General features: G+C 42.1%; 1 protein-coding gene across 2 annotated transcripts in view; it reads left to right on the top strand.

The window, feature by feature from the left end:
- The window catches only part of CCT8 (chaperonin containing TCP1 subunit 8), a 423,988-nt gene that overhangs the window by 357,859 nt on the left and 44,364 nt on the right, over positions 1-21,765 (top strand). Inside the window, exon 13 of one of the 2 annotated variants that reach the window (XM_029578293.1) lies at positions 10,913-11,077. The exons of the other annotated variant lie outside the window; for it this stretch is intronic. Coding sequence (XP_029434153.1) covers positions 10,913-11,077 — 165 coding nt within the window. The remainder of the gene's footprint in view (positions 1-10,912; positions 11,078-21,765) is intronic. 2 annotated transcript variants of the gene reach the window in all.

Here is a 21,765-nt window from a genome sequence, read left to right as displayed (position 1 = left end):
TATAGGGAAAAATAACCCTTGCTGTAGTTACACGATGTTAGGTTCCATATTAGGAGCTACCACCCATAAGAACATAAGAAAATGCCATACTGGGTCAGACCAAGGGTCCATCAAGCCCAGCATCCTGTTTCCAACAGTGGCCAATCCAGGCCATAAGAACCTGGCAAGTACCCAAAAACTAAGTCTATTCCATGTTACCATTGGAAAAAGATCTAGGCATCATAGAGGTTAATACTTTAAAATCGTCGGCTCAGTGTGCTGCAGCAGTCAAAACAGCAAGCAATGTTAGGAATTATTAGGAAGGGAATTTGTTAATAAAACGGAAAATGTCATAATGCCTCTATATTGCTCCATGGTGAGACCACACCTTGAATACTGTGTACAATTCTGGTCGCCGCATCTCAAAAAAAATATAGTTGCGATGGAGAAGGTACAGAGAAGGACAACAAAAATGATAAAGGGGATGGAACAGCTCCCATAAGAGGAAAGGCTGTAGAGGTTAGGGCTGTTCAGCTTGGAGAAGAGATGGCTGAGGGGGGATATGATAGAGGTCTTTAAGATCACGAGAGGTATTGAATGAGTAGATGTGAATCGATTATTTACACTTTTCAATAATAGAAGGACTAGGGGGCATTCCATGAAGTTAGCAAGTAACACATTTAAGACTAATCAGAGAAAATTCTTTCACTCGACGCACAAAGCTCTGGAATTTGTTGCCAGAGGATGTGGTTAGTGTAGCTGGGTTCAAAAAAAGTTTGGATAAGTTCTTGGAGGAGAAGTCCATTAACAGCTATTAATCAAGTGTAGTTAGGGATTTGCCACTGCTATTAATTGCATGAGTAGCATGGGATCTTCTTAGTGTTTGGGTAATTGCCAGGTTCTTGTGGCCTGGTTTGGCCTCTGTTGGAAACAGGATGCTGGGCTTGATGGATCCTTGGTCTGACCCAGCATGGCAATTTCTTATGTTCTGTATAAGAAAACCATGTTATGGATATAAGATCCAAAAGTATAGAAAGATCTTGTAAAGTATTGGTAACAAATTTATCCCAGGACAAGCAGGATGCTAGTCCTCACATATGGGTGACATCGATAATACTATACGGAAAAAGCTTCTGTCAAAGTTTCTATAAATTTTTGACTGGCACAGTGTGCCCACTGAGCATGCTCAGCATGCTATGATATTCTCAGCCACAGGGGTCTCCCTTCAGTCTTCTTTTTTCCACGGAGCCGTTAGCCTCGCGGTTAATTTGGAGTCCTTTGTGGTAAATTTACCATACCTCATAAAAAGCTTAGAAAAAATGTCTTTCCACATGGGTCTCCCTTAAAATTCCATCGCGGTAAGTTTTTTTCTTTTTGCCGTCAGTTCTGTTCCGTCTTTTTTAGCCTAGTCGTCGACGGCTGTCCGACTAACCATGGCTATGGGCTTCAAAAAATGCCCTAATTGTTGCAGAACTATGTCCATCACAGACCCACACTTAGAGTGTGTGCTCTGTCTCCGCGGAGACCACGATGCCCAGTCTTGTCAAAAGTGCGCCGAGATGACACCAAAAGGATGACGACTCCGGATGGAGAAAATGGAGCAACTATTTCGCTTTCAGTTGCTCCCTTCAAAATCGTCTACACAATCGTCTCCGGCGGGAACGGTTTGTAAAGTAGTCCTTAAAAAAACGAGTTCCAGATGAAGCGGGAGATAGATCCTTATCGTGCCCCTCAGCTTCTTCGATGAAATCGACATCAAGCATCGAAAAAGGTAAAGAGAAGCATCGACATTGTCATCGAAGGCCTCACGGTTCCGGCATCGATCCGGTAACCGGTCAACCATTGAAGGATTTCGGATCTCCATCTAAGAAACCTCGGATGGAAGAGGTTTCTGAGGCCTTCGACTCCACGGTGATCCCCTCCGATACCGGTGTTGGGAACTGTTCCTACCCAGGGCTCTGCGGAGGAATCACCATCGTTGCCTCCCCCCATAGCTCTGGTTTCACCAGCTATGCCGGCGGAACTGGACGGATATATCTGCCAGGCAGTCAGGAATGCGCTCCTCGACGCCATACCAGGACCGGCTCAAACTTAGAGGCCAGCGCCATAGACATCGCCACCGATGGCTCCAATTCTTCCATCGACGCCGATACAGACGCCATTCCCGGCTCCATCGGAGATTCCTTCGATGCCGTTACCAATACCATCGCTGGGCACGTCACAGATGCCACTGGTACCGATTATGGTGCCAATATCGGTTCCACCAGCGATTCCTCCGAGGCCGGCACCTGATTTGTCCATTTTGGCACCTATTCTAGCAAAATTGGATGCTTTGATGCTCTTCCTCCAAAACCTCAGGAAGCACCGTTGCCACCGAGGACACCAGTTGTTCCTCCAGAATTACCGATGCCTGATCCCATTCCTGGCCCGTCGGGGATTCCACGTCCGATTCCCTCAAAATCTCCACTTTTTCCATCGATGCCTAAGACTCATTCATCGATGCCTTCAAAAACCAAAACTCATACACCTGACACATAGACAGATACAGATACCGATATCTCCACAGACAAAGAAGTCCTCTCGGAGCCTTCTCCCCCGGAGGAACATAGAAAATCCCCTCCAGAGGATCTTTCTTTTTCTAATTTCATAAAGGAAATCTCGGATACCATTCCGTTCCAGCTGCAGTCAGAAGAAGATGTCAGACAAAAAACACTAGAAGTGTTAGTTTGTGGACCCACCGAAGGAGGTCTTAGCCATAGCAGTCCACGAAGTTCTTCAGGAACCTGATGTAAAGACTATGGGAACATCCTGGATCAATTCCTCCTGTTAACAAAAGGACTGACGCAACATACCTGGTTCAACACATCCCAGGTTTCCAGAGGGCTCAACTGCCTCATCAATCAGTGGTAGTTGAGTCGACACAAAAGAAGGCCAAGAGATTAAAGACACATTCTTCAATTCCACCAGGAAGGGATAACAGATTCCTAGATAATCTAGGAAAGAAAATGTTTCAAAGCTCTATGCTGGTCTCCAGGATTGCTGCCTACCAGCTATTCATGACACAATACCAGCGCAATTTATGGAAACAAATGCAGGAGATCACTCATTCACTCCCTGACCAGTTTCAAAAACCTTTTTCCAACATAATTCACAAAGGTTTAGAAGCTGGTAAACACTAGGTTCATGCAGCGTACGATAGTTTTGAAACAGCATCTCGACTATCGGCAACGGGTTTTAGTGCGCAAAGATGGGCATGGCTCAAGGCCTCAGATTTGAGGCCTGAGATACAAGAGAAACTAGCTGATCTCCCTTGTCTCGGAGACAACCTCTTTGGGGATAAGGTGAAGGAAGCAGTTTCCTTGTTAAAGGAACATTCAGAAACTCTAAAACAGCTATGTTCGATACCTCAAGAGTCTCAACCATCATCCAGAAGAATCCCAAGAAAGGATTCCAAACGCCCATATTATAGACAAAGGCGTTACTATCCACCTCCTACACGTGGATGCTCGTCTAGGCCGCCTCAAAGATCACAGCCTAGGCAGCCAAGAACAGCCAGACCTCAACCCCCTCCTCAAACAGGATCTACTTCGGGGTTTTGAGACTCTACCAGAGAACAGCAGCCTCTCCTCCAATCCAATCCCAAGCTTACCGGTAGGAGGTTGGATTGCTTTCTTTCAACAAAATTGGAAACCCATTACCACAGACCAATGGGTACTCTCCATCACAACTCAAGGTACCACTTGGACTTTCTCACTGTACCAAGCGACACTCCACCCACTTTGTCTTGGACAGTAAACAATCAGTCCACACTCTTACAAACAGAATTATCCACACTTCTGAGAGCCAGGGCCGTAGAACCAGTTCCCCGACCTCAACAAAATGCTCCTTGGTACACCCCCGAACTGAAAACATCCAAACGAACGCTGAGACAAACCGAAAAACAATGGAGACGAACACCTACACCAAACCTGAAAGACAAATATAGAACACTTCTACACAAATATACAGCTGACCTCAACATAGCAAAGCGCAATTTCTACACATCCAGAATTCATGAATACCAATTCAACCCGAGGACCCTCTTCTCATACGTCAAAGAACTCACCAACCCAATCCAGAATGACACAACGCCAAACTCCAACAACATCTCCAGTGACAAACTAGCTCAATTCTTCAAGGACAAAGTCGACAACATCATTGCCAAGATTCCCCAATCCCACAACGACTCAACAAACATCCCTCCACCCATCCACATTTGGACCCAATTCACTCCTGTTGCATCTACAGAAATTGAACCCTTCATCAAAAAAACCAAACCAGCATCCCACCCCGTAGACTCCATCCCCATCAAAACACTAAAACTCATCAAAGAGATTATTGCCAAACCTATAACCCAAATCATCAACCTATCCCTCGAACAAGGAATCTTCCCAGACAAACTCAAAAACGCCATCATCAAACCAATCATCAAAAAACCGCAACTCGACAAATCTGATCCTGCAAACTACAGACCAGTCTCCAACCTCCCATTCCTAGCAAAAATCATCGAGAAAACTGTCAACAATCAACTCACAGACCACCTCGACGCCCACAATTTTCTCCATCCAACACAGCACGGCTTCAGAAAATTCTACAGCACAGAAACTCTCCTCCTCTCCCTCACCGACACCATCCTCAGAGGCCGAGACAGTGGCAAGACATTCCTACTGATCCTCCTCGATATATCAGCCGCATTTGACACCATCAACCACAGAATTCTCCTCACCAGACTTAAAGAGATCGGTCTGCAAGACACTACACTCAACTGGTTCAAATCATACCTCTCTAACAGATCCTTCATTGTCAAGACAAACTCTTCTGAATCCTCCCAAGTACCCCTCACCCATGGCGTCCCTCAAGGTTCTTCACTATCCTCGACCCTCTTCAACATCTACCTCCTCCCACTATGCAAATACCTCTCTGATGCCAACCTCACCTACTTCGTTTATGCAGACGACATTCAAATTCTACTCCCCATCACCAAATCCATTGAACTCACCATGGAAAGATGGAACAAACTCAGTTCAAATTTATCTCAACTGCTATCACAACTATCACTCTGCCTCAACCAAGCCAAAACAGAAATCATTCACATCCAGGACGACCGTCCCTCTTCCCCCCTCGAGAGCACCCCCTCAAACAACCCAGGAAGCGCAAACAACACTGGGATGCCAAACTTATCAAGAACCTCACTCACACCATCCACAAAAAACCTAGGAGTAACCATCGACAGCCAACTCAACTTTAAACGACACATCTCCAATATAATCAAAGATGGATTTTTCAAACTTCAAACACTTAAAAAACTCAAACCTCTCCTCCAACCGCATGATTTCCGAACAGTACTGCAATCAATTATTTTCTCAAAACTCGACTACTGCAACTCCCTCCTCCTTGGACTTCCTGAAATCCACATCAAGCCCCTCCAAGTACTACAAAACGCCGCTGCCAGAATTATCACCAATCACAGAAAATCCTCCCACATCACACCTACTCTCAAAGACCTCCACTGGCTGCCCATCACACAAAGAATCCAGTATAAAACCCTCACCCTTCTTCACAAAAAAATAAACAACAACAGAATGGTCTGGCTAAACAACACCATCCAACCATATATCACACAAAGAAATCTCAGATCCTCCAACTCAGGTCTCCTCTCCATCCCAACTCTTAAAAATGCTCACCTCAATACAACACGCAAACGAGCCATTACAATAGCTGGCCCTACCCTGTGGAACTCCCTCCCCCCTCAGCTCAGAAACGAACCCTCACCGCAAGTCTTTAAAAAACAGCTCAAAACATGGCTGTTCTTGAAAGCATTCCCTCCTGAACCCCAACATCCCAAAATAAACGCTCTTGAAAGCCTTACCACATAACTTCTACCCTGCACCAACTCATAACCCCTCCTCCCCCTCTCTATCCTCCCTTTTTCCCTGTCCCCCACCCTACTCGTAACCAAGTCATATTGTACATAGGCTATATGCCACATCTATATACCCACATTTAATATTTAATTTTAATTTTATCCATATGTTACAATGTTCCTTATATTAATTGTTTAATCAACTGTTATCTTGTTACAATGTAAAAATAGGGCAGTTCCGGCTCTATTCAACCTGTTATCTGGAAACCGATGTGATATCTCGATCGAATGTCGGTATACAAAATAAATAAATAAATAAACAAATAAACAGGGCAGAGGATTCTATTCCCGTTATTTCCTCATTCCAAAGAAAACAGGAGGCCTACGTCCCATCCTAGACCTCAGAAATCTCAACAAATTCTTAAAAAGGGAGAAATTCAAGATGGTATCATTAGGCACAATGTTACCTCTACTTCAAAAAGGAAATTGGCTTTGTTCTCACGATCTTCAAGACGCTTACGCTCACATTCCCATATTCCCTCCTCATCACTAGTATCTAAGATTCCTAGTAGGAACTCAACATTTCCAGTACAGGGTGCTTCCATTCGGCCTTGCCTCAGCACCCCCGCATATTCATAAAGTGTCTAGTAGTGGCAGTGGCCCACTTACACAAGCAAGGAGTGCGCGTGTTTCCTTATCTCGACGATTGGCTCATCAAGAGCCAAACGAAAGAAGGAGCTCTCAACTCTCTCAAGCTCATAATCAATCTCCTCCATTCCTTGGGATTTCTCATCAACTGCCAGAAATCCCACTTCATACCATCTCACCTGTTACAATTCATCGGAGCAGAATTAAACACTATTACAGCAAAAGCTTTTCTTCTACGAGACCGGACACGCACACTCGTTTCCTTAGCAAATGCCCTACATGCTCAGTCACAAGTAACGGCTCATCAGTGCCTTATTCTTCTCGGTCATATGGCCTCTATGGTTCACGTCACTCCCATGGCCCGATTAACTATGAGGCTCATGCAATGGTCTCTCAAAGCACAATGGATACAAGCCATTCAGCCACTTTCTTCTCCAATTTAAATAACTCAGCAACTACGTTCCTCACTCCTCTGGTGGACAACCATGGACAATTTGTTCAAAGGCCTGCCTTTCCAGCAACCGGTTGTGCAAATGATGCATCCACCTTGGGCTGGGGAGCACACATTGGTCATCTGCAAACTCAAGGTACTTGGAGACACCTCGAAGCTACATTTCAGATAAACTTCCTAGAGCTTCGAGCTATACGTTATGCGCTGCATGCGTTCAAGGACTGCCTGTCACACAAGACTGTTTTAATCCAAACGGACAACACAGTAGCCATGTGGTACATCAACAAACAGGGAGGTACGGGCTCGTATCTCCTTTGTCAAGAAGCTGCACAGATTTGGGACTGGGCCCTAGCACACTCAATGTTTCTCCGGGCCACTTATCTGGCAGGCATTCACAATGTAGTGGCGGATCGCCTCAACCGTCATTTCCAGCCTCACTAATGGTCTCCGGATCCAGAAGTGGCGACCAAAATATTTCAACGTTGGAACCAACCAACAATAGACCTCTTTGCATCACAATTGAATTCCAAAGTGAACAATTACTGTTCCCTGTTCAAGCAGACAAACCATTTACCCAGGGACGCCTTTGCTCGCCACTGGAACTCAGGCCTTCTATATGCGTATCCCCCGATACCGCTCATAACCAAAACTTTGGTGAAGCTACGACAAGACAAGGGGTCCATGATACTCATAGCCCCGTATTGGCCTCGACAAGTTTGGTTTCCCATACTTCTAGATCTCTCAATCAAAGAACCAATTCGCCTAGGGATAGCTCCCACTCTCATAACTCAGGATCAGGGCTGGCTACGTCATCCCAATCTGCAATCCCTATCTCTGACAGCATGGATGTTGAAAGCTTGATCCTGCAACCCTTCAATCTTTCAGCTGAGATATTCCAAGTGCTTGTAGCTTCACGTAAACCCTTCACCCGGATGAATTATTCTTCCAAATGGAAACGATTCACCTTGTGGTGCAAACAAAACAATACTGTTCCTTTCACTTGCTCCACATCTTCTCTTCTAAACTATTTATACCATCTTTCAGAATCTGGTCTCCAGACTTCACTTTACTATTCTATTACATTAATAGGCTGAAATGTAAATATTGCTCTGTTCAATCTCTCCCCACTTCCAGTTCCAAGTTAATTTTCCCTGTTTTATTGTAACTTTCTCACATCCTTTATCTGATTCTCTGTATTTAAAGTTCAAGGTTCTTATTGAAAATATTGTTTTTTACGTTACGCTATGCTTTACACTCTTTGTTATTTGTAAACCGGGTTGATGTGATGCCTGTCATGAAACTCGGTATAACAAAAACAATAAATAAATAAATAAAATAAATCTGTACGGGTACACTTAAGTGCAATCTCTGCTTACCATAACAAGATGGGAGATGCACCAATCTCAACACAACCTCTCGTCAGTAGATTTATGAGAGGTTTAACTCAACTTAAGCCACCAATTCGGCCTCCTGTCACATAATGGGACCTGAATCTGGTCTTAGCAAGGCTTATGCATTCTCCTTTCGAACCCATAGATTCCTGTGATCTTAAATTTCTCACATGGAAGACTATCTTCCTCATAGCCATTACCTCGGCTAGAAGACTTAGTGAGTTACAAGCACTTGTCACGTATCCACCTTATACGAAGCTCCTACATGACAGAGTTGTTCTCCGTACACATCCAAAATTCCTTCCCAAAGTAGTTACAGAATTCCACTTGAACCAATCCATAGTTTTACCCACATTCTCACCAAGGGGAAAGGACCTTGCATACCTTGGACTGTAAACGTGCATTATCTTTTTACTTGAACCGCACTGCAGTCCACAGGAAATCCAGCCAACTTTTTGTTTCTTATGACCCAAATAAACCGGGTAAAGCAGTGGGTAAACATACTCTATCCAACTGGCTAGCAGATTGCATACAGTTTTGCTATGAAAAAGCAGGCCTTCCTCTCCAAGGGCGAGTAAAGGCACTCTCAGTAAGAGCAATGTCAACCTCAGTAGCACACTATCGTTCAGTGCCAATTCTTGACATATGTAAAGCAGCAACATGGAGTTCTCTTCACACCTTTGCAGCTCATTACTGTCTGGATAAAGAAGGACGACAAGATTCAGCCTATGGACAATCTGTCTTAAATTTGTTTTCGGTTTAATCCCAACTCCTTCTACATCCAATCTGCTGTGATCTTCGGCTGATTCATTTCAACAACAATACTTCACTGTTGCTTCATTTCAAAATGACTCAGCCTCTAGCTTGCTATTCACCCATATGTGAGGACTAGCATCCTGCTTGTCCTGGGATAAAGCAAAATTGCTTACCTTGTAATAGGTGTTATCCCAGGACAGCAGGATGTAGTCCTCACGAAACCCACCTGCCACCCTGCGGAGTTGGGTCCGTTACGTTTTCTTATTTTATTTTTGGCTAACGCTGATTGCTACAAAAGTGACTGAAGGGAGACCCCTGTGGCTGAGAATATCTTAGCATGCTCAGTGGGCACACTGTGCCAGTCAAAAGTTTATAGAAACTTTGACAGAATTTTTTTCCGTATAGGGCTCCATTATCGATGTCACCCATATGTGAGGACTACATCCTGCTGTCCTGGGATAACACCTATTACAAGGTAAGCAATTTTGCTTTTTTGTAGGACCATCAATGTTTAACAATGTATATTGAACAGTCAAGGTCCACTTTTATGTGATTTTTATATATAATTTGTAGAATGCATATAAAAAAGTTTCCCCCACAATTCATAAGCCATTGTTCATAAGTTAAAACAAGTGAAAAAAAACTGTGATATCATACCAATTTCTCAGTAAGTCAGGGTTTGCCACGTATTACCTTGTGTGTGTATTTTGGGTAGAGTTTAATTTCCTATGTAACTTTTTTTGGGGCACACTAAATGCCAATTGTACTGGCCGGATACTGTGAAATTTATTGAACAATATGGTTTGTGGTATTGTTAATAAAGTTTAGAAAAAAAATCTAAAATTCTTTGTGTCATGGGTCATAATTCAAAAATTTAATACGCAAACAAATTTTCCCAGTGCAATCAAAAACAAAGCGCAAAACCTAAAAAAGAACACTGGTCAAACTTGCAACACAAAAAAAGGCATGCTTGTCACAAACAAAAGCCTACAGAAATACTTGAACTAAATGATATAAATCCAAAAAAATCTTTAAAAAGATGGGAAAACCTCACAGCCCACACCAATCTTCTGTTGTTAATCTAAGGACTCAGTATGCCATCTTAGTTGACCTTTCTGAATATGCAGAGCCAGTAAGCTGTTGGCAATAGTCCAGTCTATTAAAAAGCACTCCAATACTGTACTTACCTGTAGACCAGCCAACCTGATCCACATTTCACAGGAGCTACTTCAGGGCAAATTGTCATGAGAGCATTCCCAAACCAATTAGAAGACTAGCAAAGTGAGCATTTGTATTTTGAATAGTACTTTTTTTTTCCCTTAAGTATTCCATGTTTGAGTAGTAGTGTTCTTTTTGGCTTTGCTTTTCCTTCATAATTCTAGGAGCCATGATTCAGGAGAAAACTAGTCTTGTAGTTACCTTTTTTTATAATGACCAACATAAAGGTCATTGAGTTTTTACAACCATACAGACCTCTTTATTCAGATGTATTTATACATTTGTCTATACTGCCTCTCCGTACCACCAATTGAAACATTTGAAGAATATCAGATTGTCTAAATGTTTAGGGTATTGTCTTGGTTTTTTTTTTCTAGTTTTTAGTTGAGGGCTATGTCATGTTGATTCATGATAAACAAAGCTTTTACTAGACTTTTAAAATGAGATCTGCATTCTTATCTTTTCAGTAGTATATGTGCATGAAGAAAGGTTCTTAGAAACTAGAAAGACAGACTTGTTAAATGAATTCATTTTGTTTGTAATTCATAAGTATTGTGTGTGAAATAGACCTGCCCTGGACTTGAACAATATGCAATCAAGAAATTTGCTGAAGCTTTTGAAGCTCTTCCCCGAGCACTGGCCGAGAACTCGGGAGTAAAGGCCAATGAAGTAATTGCTAAACTCTATGCTGTGCATCAAGAAGGCAACAAAAATATGGGATTTGACATAGAGGTAAGTTAAGTGCATTGAACTACATTTTTTGAGATCTAAATTGTACTGTTTGTAGTGTAAGGTGAGATTTAATCTTACCTGCTAATTTCCTTAGGTCCTGCCAGACCAGTCCGGACAAGTGGGTTATTCCCTACCAGTAGATGGAGGCAGAGAGCAACTGGTTTGCTGAATTCACCCTATACAGAGTCCCATGCTTACCTCATATTGCCAGTATTTCTGTAACAAGCTCATAACAAAAGGTCTTCATATCCCCAGTAATCAGGAGGCTTCACAGACACAGTAGTAATCCACCCCACCTAACAAAAAGCCCAACAAGATTCCTAAACTGCATGGTTAAACCTATATACACCAGTATCTTGAGAGAAACTGGGGCTGAACCTCAGCATCAGAAGGATGAAAAATAACAGCTCCAAAATAACTGGCAGTCTGGGAAAGTCCTTTACTGGTTTGGAAGGATGCAAGCAATGGAAATTAGCAGCTAAACTTAATTTCATCCTTCACATCATCCCACCAGACCAGTTCAGACAAATAAAATATATGAAAGCCCTTCCGACTGGGAAGGGATATTGTAAGACCTGCTCTCAGAGCACTGGAGCAAAGGTGGCATCCTTTTGAAGCAATGAATTCCAATTGATGATATTTGTGAGAACATGCACTGATGCCCAAATAGCCGCCCTACGAAACTAAGGGTGAAATTGGAATGAATTCTGCCTGATCAAATGAGTGCTCAGACCTCTGGGAGGAGTCAAATTTTTAAAGCGGAACATATGGCCACCTTGATTCTTCAATTAATCAAAGCTTCTCTCTTGGTTTGTACATTAAACAAGACAAGCAAGCAATTAGATTTCTTGATGGGATTTGTTACTTTCAAATAGATGGTTGCAGGGTGCTTCTGCTTTAACTAATGAAAGTCTTTGCCACCCTGCACTAAGCCCTTTTTCCTGAGGGGAGAAAGGTTGTCTGGTTAAGACGAATTTGCAGTACCACCTTTGACAAAAGGGAAGGTATGGTGGAGATCAACACCACTTCATCAGAAAATCTTAATAAAGGTTTTCAACAAGAGAGAGGGTGGAGCTCTGAAATCTGTCTGGCAGAATATATTGCTACAAAAAACTTTCTTTGAGGTTAAATCCTACAAGGGGCACCCTCTTGTGAGGCTCAAAAGAAGCACAAATTTAAGCTCTTTGAACCAAATTTAGATTTCCCAGAGGGAACCAATTACCTCATGGTGGGGGAGACTTTTGTTTCATCCCTTTAAAGCAGCGGTTCTCAACCGGTGTGTCGCCACACTTCCCGGTCCTCTGCTGATCCAGCTGCTCCCCCTACCTAAGCGAAATAGGTCCTCCGCCCGGGCTTAAAATGCTGATAGCCTAGGCAGAACACAAGACAGCTGGAGTCAGCGGCACCGGCATGCTGTCTTCTTCCCGCGCCCCGGAAGAGGAAGTGGTGATCAGCAAGTACGTGCGCGGGAAGAAGAGATCATGCGAGTACGCTCAGCTTCAGCCCGAAGAAAAGAAGAGAGGCGCGGTCTGAAGAATGTGCAGCATGGCTTGGAGTAAAACGAGGAATAACATCAATCCTCACAGCCGATGAGACTCCTTTCTCCACGGTGGCTGAAAATGAAGTAGGTTGCTGCTGCCTTTAGGGTTGGGAGGAGGCTTCTGCTACCACTAGTTTGGGGGAGGGGGAGAGAGTGAGTGAATGAGCAAGCATGTGTATTTGAGATCCTGTGTGTGCGTGAGTGAGATAGCATGTATGTGAATGAGAACCTGTGTGTGTGTGATTGACAGCCTGTGTGTGTGAGATATCATGAATGTAAGTTTGTGATTGAAAACCTGTTTGTGTGAAAAAGTATGTGTGATTGAGATCCTTTGTGTGTGAGAGAGATCATGTGTATGTATGATTAAGAGCCTGTGTGTATAAAATAAGCGAGTGGGCATGTGTGTCTGTGTCTGACTAAGAGCTGATTTAGGTGAGGGAGCATGTAAGTATGTGATTGAGAGCCTGTGAGAGAAAAAGACAACATGTATGTGTGTAATTGAAAGCCTGTGTGTATAAGTGTGAAAAGATAGACAGCATGTGTGTAAATGTGTAATTAAGAGCCTATATAAGAGAGAGAAAAGGCATGTGTATATGTGAGCGACTGAGAGCCAGAGAGAGAGGAGAAAGTTGCAAGCAAACCATCCCTCCCTTCTGCTAATTCAAAAAAATCACAGGGCACCTGGATATCAAATGTTCCCAGGTATGCAGAGTAAACATTTTTTTGTATCCTTATTTTTCATTACTGGGTCTTTGTGTCTGCTATTTTGAAATATTTTATTGGTATCTAGACATTTTTGATATGAGTTTTTAATTATTGGATATTCCATTCATCTGTTTTATTTATTTTATTTATTTATTTATAATTTTTATATGCCGAAATTCTTGTAGGGATACAAATCAATACGGTTTACATATAACAGGTATGCCAAAGGCTTAAGGAAAGCCAAGGTTTACATGAAACAGTTTAAACAGAACAATTCCATAGAACAATGAGGTAGTAACTCTCCTAGGGTTTAAAGAACAGACCCAGGGCTATGAATAAAAAGACTAAAACGAATGAGACATATAAATACAAATAAATTAAATTAATCCAAAATATATATGGAATGAGTACAACTACAGTTGTAACTATTATACATCGAAGGAAGCTGTTGCAAATATAAAACAGATTAGTTACAGATTAAGTGTTTAAATTATACAGTATTTAAATATACAATTATACAGAGAAGGAGGCTGTTTAAAGTTTGACAAATGAACAAGGTAGTGGAGGGAGACGCATGAGGCAGGGGGGTAAACATGATATCAAGATGAAGTAAAGTGAAATAATAGATGGCAATGGCGAGAAAACCTGCATAGAGAGGGAACATGATGTGTCTGGGAAAGCTAGGATAAAGAGCCTAGCAAAAGAGCTTAGCTGAAGAGCCTCCTTATGTTTCTGGGAAAGCTAGGCTAAAGAGCCAGGTTTTAAGCTTTTTTTTTGAAGACAGGATGGCTAGGTTCCAGACGAAGGTCTGGGGGGAGCGCATTCCAATGGTGGGGTCCAGCAGTAGCTAGGGCTCTCTTCCTTAATGATGATTTAGCAGGTGGGGCATAAAGTGTACCTTTGTATGCGCTTCTGATAGGTCTGGTGGAGGTGTGCAGTCGAAGTTGTGTCTTTAACTTGATGGGAGAGATGTTGTGAATTGTTTTATGAATGATGGTGAGGACTTTGAAAAGGATCCTGTATTTTATGGGGAGCCAGTGTAAGTTGCGGAGGATGGGAGTGATGTGTTCTCTTTTGTTAGAGCTAGTAAGGATTCTGGCTGCGGCATTTTGGACCATCTGTAAGGGTTTGATTGAATTGGAGGGGAGTCCGAGTAAAAGAGAGTTGCAATAGTCGATCTTTGTTAGGATAATGGATTGTAGAACTAGGCGGTAGTCGTTGAAGTAAAGGAGGGGTTTTAGCTTTTTTAAGACTTGCAGTTTGTAAAAGCAAATCTTTTGTGGTAGTGTTTATGAATTTTTTTAAGTTCAGTTGATTGTCCAGCCAGGCTCTTAGATTTCTGACATCTGGTGAGAGGTTGATGTTTAAACTTGTGGTTTGGGTGGTGTTTGCATGGTTGGTGGGAGAGTCATGGGAGATAACTAGCATCTCAGTTTTGTTGTCATTCAGCACTAGGTTGAGGCTGGAGAGGAGTTGTTTGATGGGTTGAAGGCAGTCATTCCAGTGTGACATTGTTTTTTGCAAGGACTCTGTGATTGGGATGAGGATCTGTATGTCATCCGCATAGAGGAAATGAATGAGATTGAGGTTTGAAAGAAGTTGGCAAAGAGGGAGGAGGTAGATGTTGAACAGAGTGGGTGAGAGAGAGGAGCCTTGAGGGACTCCCTGGTCTGAAAGGGCAGGGTGAGATTCTGTATTATTTATCCTTACTTTATAGATCCTGTTGCTCAGGAAGGATTTGAACCAGCTGAGTGCGGTGCCTTTGATGCCTATGTTAGCTAGTTGATCGATGAGTAAGGTATGCTTTACTGTGTCGAAAGCAGCAGATAAATCTAAAAGGACCAGTAGGGAGGATTGTTTTTTTTCCAGGTTTGAGAGGATGGTGTCCGTGAGTGAGAGAAGGAGGGATTCCGTGCTTAAAAATTTGCGAAAGCCGTACTGAGCTGGGGAGAGTATGTTGTGATCTTCGAGGAATTCTGTAAGTTGTTTGACCGGTTTTTCCATCAGTTTGGCGATCATGGGTAAGTTTGCGATAGGCCTGAAGTTAGCTGGGTCCTTTGGGGAGGCATTTGGTTTTTTTTAGTAGAGGTTTGAGGATTGCTAACTTTAACTGGTTAGGTACAGTACCTTGAGATAAACAGGTATTGATGATATCCGCTAGAGGTTTTGCGATGGTATTCGGAATGGCGATGAGCAAGTTTGTAGGTAGTGGGTCTGAGGGATGCGAGGCTGGTTTGATTTTCTTAAGGGTGTTTTCTATCTTGAGAGCAGAGGTGGGTTCGAAGGACTCTAGGCTGTTTTGAAATCTGTTTTCTAGGCTGTTTTGAAATAATCTGATTTGAAATCTGTTTTCTAGGCTGTTTTGAAATAATCTGCTCTTTTTATTAGTATGGTATTACTGCTATTTATTTTATATTTCTTGATTTGTTTTAGAAGGACTGGTGATGTTTCTTTTTTAACTTTGTTACACTGCATACAAAGACTCTGGCTTGTTGCAGTTTCCAATTCAGTTTTTGTCTGCATGCTTCTAATTATGCGTTTTGGTATCTTTATTCTTTGTTAGGTGAGGGTCAGCACATGTGATTCAGGTGAGGTTTTCTGCTGGCGTGTCGTTTCTGTGTAGGGCTCTATAGCAGCCTGGCTTTGGTTCATTTTCCTAATAGGAGGTTTATTGATGTCCTAAGGCCTGGTGTAATATTTTCAGTATTGCCTTTTCTTAGGTAAGGTGGTTACTGTTTAAGTGCTGGAAATTGGTGCTGATTTGGTGTGGGCTGTTTACTATTTATGCAATTTCTGTTCAGACAGTATGCGTATCTTTCCCTTGTGTCATTCTTAACAATAAAAACAATACTGGGCCTTTATTTTTTTATTTCCACTGTGAATTGTAATGAGCAGTGTCACACAGGTGAACGTGGTCTGTCAGGTGTCATGATGGGAAAAAGATTGAGAACCACTGCTTTAAAGAAATGCAGGCCATGAAGGTGCATTGCAGGTGATGTCCCTAGCAACTTACCTCTAAATATGTAATAGCTGCCATCTGAAGAGAATTAAGTATCAGCCCTTTTCCATACCTTCTTGCAAGAAGGTTAAAATTATAGCACCTCATGTCTTTCACGGCGCTATTGCTCTCTGCACAAACATTCAAATTCTACACACCCTCACATGTCAGTAAGATGGATATCTTGTGGACCAGTAGACGTGTCCAGGCTATTGGGGTAGTCCTGAGCTAGATGGCCAGGCTGTAAGATAGATCAGAGTTGGGCCCTTAAATGTTATTGAGCCCTATAGTTCTCCTTTTATTGCCATGAGGTTCACCATCTAAGGACATCTGGGCCAATCCGGTGTCTCCAGATTCCCAACTGCTGCTACTATCTGGACAGAGGAAAGTCATATAACAGACATTGTGGAGGCCATGGCTGTTAAGTCATCCAGACCTCAGAACCTTACACTCTTTGCTGCTGAAGAACCTGTTTACCTTGGCATTCTTCTGTCATCAGGTCCATAAAAGGTCTTTCCCCACCCAGTTACAATTAGGGTGAATGCCCCTTTTGCACGCTTCCTCTTTCCAAGATCCAAAGTGTGAAGACTGAACAAATCCACTTGAATTTTTTGTACTCTTGTAATATGAGCTGCTGACAGCACCCGTAAATGTCATTTCTGCCCAGCGAATGAGAAAGACCTACTTCCTTGGCTACTTATGAACTCCTAGTTCTGTCCTGATGAGCCACATATATCGCCGCTGTTGCATTGTCTGAAAAAACTTATACAGTTTGTCTTTGCACTAGCTGAATAAATTCCTGCAAGACCTTGCTTATGGCCCTGTTTCCATGAGATTGATAGACCAACTTGTCTTTAGGGATTGCCATGTCCTTTGTGCCACTTTATCTCCCAACATTGAACTCCCCAGTCAGAGACTGGCATCTGTCAGCACTGTACCCCATGCTAGGAGTGGCTTCTGGGTTCTTGGAGTTCAGCCAACAGACCTTGCTGTCCTTTGAGCTGGCTGTGGGAGCAGCATAGAATATGCCTGAGGCTTAAGAAATCAACAGGACAGAAGAGACTTCTGCAGTGGTCACATGTGTGCTCTGTCCAGGTCACCACATGCAGGGCTACTGCCACTGAGGCCAAAACTTTTTCAAGTAATTCCATACACAGGGGCTCATTTCCAACATTTATTTATTTATTTATTTATTTATTTATTTATTTAAATTTCTTATATACCGGCATTCGCGATGGGAGTCGCATCATGCCGGTTTACAAATAACAAGGTGTGACAACAGAATAAATACTTAATAACTTAAAAACATTAACAAGTGATATAAGAATAAGGTAGCAGTTACAATAAAACAGGGATAAAATGCAACTTGGAATGAAGAGAAGGCAAAAGAGAGATTAACACTGAGATAACAAAAGAATGACCAAGGTAAATAAAACCAAGGTAAATAAAACCTGCCTCATTAAAAAAAAAAAAAAGAGAGAACATTATTGAGTTGTCAAAGGTTGTTGATTACCCTGACGGGAGTTCTTAGTTGCTTGAGTTGAGAGTGGGTTCAGTTGGTGTCTGGAAAGGCTTTCAAGAATAGCCAGGTTTTAAGTCTTTTTCTGAAAGTGGGGAGGCAAGGTTCCTGTCTCAGTTCTGGTGGGATAGAATTCCACAAGGTAGGTCCTGCTGTAGAGAAAGCCCTGTCTCTGAGAGTCCTATGGTTAAAGGTTTTTGCAGGAGGCACCTGTAATGAGTCTCTGTAGGACTCTCTGATAGGTCTGATGGAGGTATGTTTTTTAAATGGGATTTGGAGGTTAAGCGGAGAGAGTTGATGGAATGCTTTGTAGATGGTAGTAATGGATTTATATAAGATTCTATAGTGCACTGGCAGCCAATGTAAGTCTTTGAGAATCGGAGATATGTGGTCTCTTCTTCTTGTGTTTGTCAAAATTCTGGCCGCCGTGTTCTGAACCATCTGAAGAGGTTTAGTATGAGAAGACGGGAGACCTAATAGAATAGAATTGCAATAATCTAACTTAGAGAAGATTATTGATTGCAAAACTGTTCTATAATCGTGGAAATGGAAAAGTGGTTTGATTCTTTTTAAGACGTGTAATTTATAAAAGCAGTCCTTCGTGGTTTGATTAATAAAAGATTTTAGATTTAGCCGATTGTCGATAATGGCTCCTAGGTCTCTTACATGTGAAGTTTGAAAGCCGGTTGGAGGATTTGAGGTGAGGTTACTGTTTTCAGGGGAAATTATGAGGACTTCGGTTTTAGCGGAATTTAAGATTAGATTTAGGCTGGAGAGGAGGTTGTCAATATTTTGAAGACAGTTTTCCCAGATTTTGATAGTTTTTGTAAGGGATTCTTTGATAGGGATGACAATCTGGATGTCATCTGCGTATAGAAAGTATTTGAGGTTCAGATTGGTTAATAGTTGACATAGGGGTAGGAGGTAAATGTTAAAGAGCGTGGGGGAGAGAGAGGAGCCCTGTGGAACACCTAGCGAAGAAGGGTAAAACTGTGATTCTTTGTTATGTATTTTGACTTTATATCCTCTGTTTCCCAAGAATGATTTGAACCAGGCAAGAGCAGAGCCTGTAATTCCGATGTTCGCTAGTTGATTTAGGAGAAGGGAGTGATTCACGGTGTCAAAGGCCGCCGATAGGTCGAGGAGTATCAGCAAGTAGGCGTGACCTTTATCGAGGCCCATGATGAGGTAATCTGTCAGAGATATGAGAAGTGATTCTGTACTTAAAGATTTTCGGAAGCCGTATTGAGTGGGGAATAATATGTTGTTGTCTTCGAGGTATTCTGATAATCTGGTGTTGACTAATTTTTCTGTAACCTTGGCTATAAAAGGAAGGTTGGATATTGGGCGGAAGTTGGATGGATCTTTAGGATTAAGGTTCGGTTTTTTTAATAGGGGTTTGATAGAAGCAACTTTCAGGTCGTCTGGATAAATTCCTTGGGCTAAGGAACAATTGATAATGTCAGTTAGGGTTTTGGAGATGGTATCTGGTATTAGCAGCAGTAGTTTGGGAGGGATCTGGTCAAATGGGTGGGATGATGGTTTCATTCTCTTCAATACTAACTGGGTCTCTGATATTGCAATGGGTTCGAAGGCTTGTATAGCAATGTCATTGCAGTGAGGCGGAATGTGCTGGGTGGAGCTAGGGTATTCGTTTTTAGTTGAGATTGCAGGTTGGAAATTTTGTTACTGAAGAAGATGGCCAGCTCCTCAGCTTTTTCGTGCGCTTGGTTGAGTGGGATGTCCGGAGAATTGGGTTGAGTTAAGTTCGAGACGTAAGTAAAGAGGGCTTTTGAATCGAAGATGAGGTGATGTATCTTGTGAGCGTAGTAGTCAGATCCCACATTTTGACTGAATCTTGAAGATTCTTTCAGCTCATACCCACTTGACCATTCTTTGTATCCACATTGTTGTGCTCACAGCCCAAATCAACGTGGGCACCTAGATGCTCCAGAAACTGAGCTTATTTGCTTTTTTTAAAATTTATCACCCAGCTCAGCAAGAGCTGTATTCCTCTGGCTGTGGAGGTCCAACTCTCCTCCCATGTCTTTGCTTGGATAAGCCAATACAGATAAGGATGCTCCAGAATATGCTCCTAGCACAAGGCTTCCATCACTACCACCACTTTCAAAAACAAGATCTGGAAGCTGTGGCCAGCTTGAAAGGCAGGGTCCTGAACTGGAAGTGATGTTATTTAAACATAAGCGGTAAAGGCCACTGGAGTCTGCAGTAACACGGTGCAGGCTGACTCTTGGCATACTTCCCATGATCCTAGGCATTAATCTCCCATTCACATTAAGAAAGGTGGAAGGAAGGCAAAACTATTACCGGCATGGTTAAAAGGTGAGGTGAAAGAAGCTATTTTAGCCAAAAGATCTTCATTCAAAAACTGGACGAAGGATCCAACAGAAGAAAATAGGGTAATGCATAAGGTTGGCAAGTTCAATGTAAGACATTGATAAAACAGGCTGAGAGAATTTGAAAAGAAGTTGGCTGTAGAGGCAAAAACTCACAGTAAAAACTTTTTAAAATATATCCGAAGCAGAAAGCCTGTGAGGGAGTCAGTTGAACTATTAGATGATCGAGGTGTCAAAGGGGCACTTAAAGGCCATTGCAGAAAGATTAAACGATTTCTTTGCTTCAGTGTTCACTGAAGAGGATGTTGGGGAGATACCCGTTCCAGAGAAGGTTTTCATGGGTAATGATTCAGATGGACTGAACAAAATCACGTTGAACCTAGAAGATGTGGTAGGCCTGATTGACAAACTTCTAGTAAATCACTTGGACCAGATGGTATACACACCAGGGTTCTGAAGGAACTCAAAAATGAAATTTTAGACCTATTAGGAAACATTTGTAAGCTGTCATTAAAATCATCCACTGTACCTGAAGACTGGCTAATGTAACCTCAATATTTAAAAAGGGCTCCAGGGGCGATCCGGGAAACTACAGACCAGTTAGCTTGACTTCAGTGCCAGGAAAAATAGTGGTAAGTGTTCTAAATATCAAAATCACAGAATATATAGAAAGACATGGTTTAATGGAAGAAAGTCAGCTTGGCTTTACCCAAGGCAAGTCTTGCCTCACAAATCTGCTTCACTTTTTTGAAGGAGTTAATAAACGTAGATAAAGGTGAACTGGTAAATATAGTGTATTTATTTGGATTTTCAGAAGGCGTTTGACAAAGTTCCTCTTGAGAGGCTTCTAGAAAAAGTAAAAAGTCATGGAATAGGTGGCGAGGTCCTTTCGTGAATTACAAACAGGCTAAAAGACAGGAAACAGAGAGTATAGGATTAAATGGACAATTTTCTCAGTGGAAAGGAGTAAGTAGGCAGTGGAGTGCCTCAGGGATCTCTATTGGGACCCATACTTTTCAATATGTTTATAAATGATCTGGAAAGGAATATGACGAGTGAGGTAATCAAATTTGCAGATGATACAAAATTATTCTGAGTAGTTTAGTCACAAACGGATTGTGATAAATTGCAAGACTGGAAAATTGGGCATCCAAATGGAGATGAAATTTAATGTGGATAAGTGCAAGGTGATGCATTAAGGGAAAAATAACCCATGCTATAGTTGCACAGTTAGGTTCCATATTAGGAGCTACCACCCAAGAAAGAGATCTAGAGGTCATTGAAATCGTCGGTTCAGTGTGCTGCGGCAGTCAAAAAAGCAAACAGAGTGCTGGGAATTATTAGAAAGGGAATGGTGAACAAAACAGAAAATGTCATAATGCCTCTTTAGCGCTCCATGGTGAGTCCGCACTTTGAATACTGTGTACAATTCTGGTCGTTGCATCTCAAAAAAGGTATAGTTGCGATGGAGAAGATACAGAGAATGGGTGACCAAAACGATTTATTTATGGCTTTTTTTTTTATACCGACACTCATGATACCAATCATATCGTATCAGTTTACAGTAAA

Source organism: Rhinatrema bivittatum, chromosome 15 (genome assembly GCF_901001135.1).
Source record: "Rhinatrema bivittatum chromosome 15, aRhiBiv1.1, whole genome shotgun sequence".
NCBI classification, from domain to species: Eukaryota; Metazoa; Chordata; class Amphibia; order Gymnophiona; family Rhinatrematidae; genus Rhinatrema; species Rhinatrema bivittatum.
This window is presented reverse-complemented; position numbering and strand designations above follow the sequence as displayed.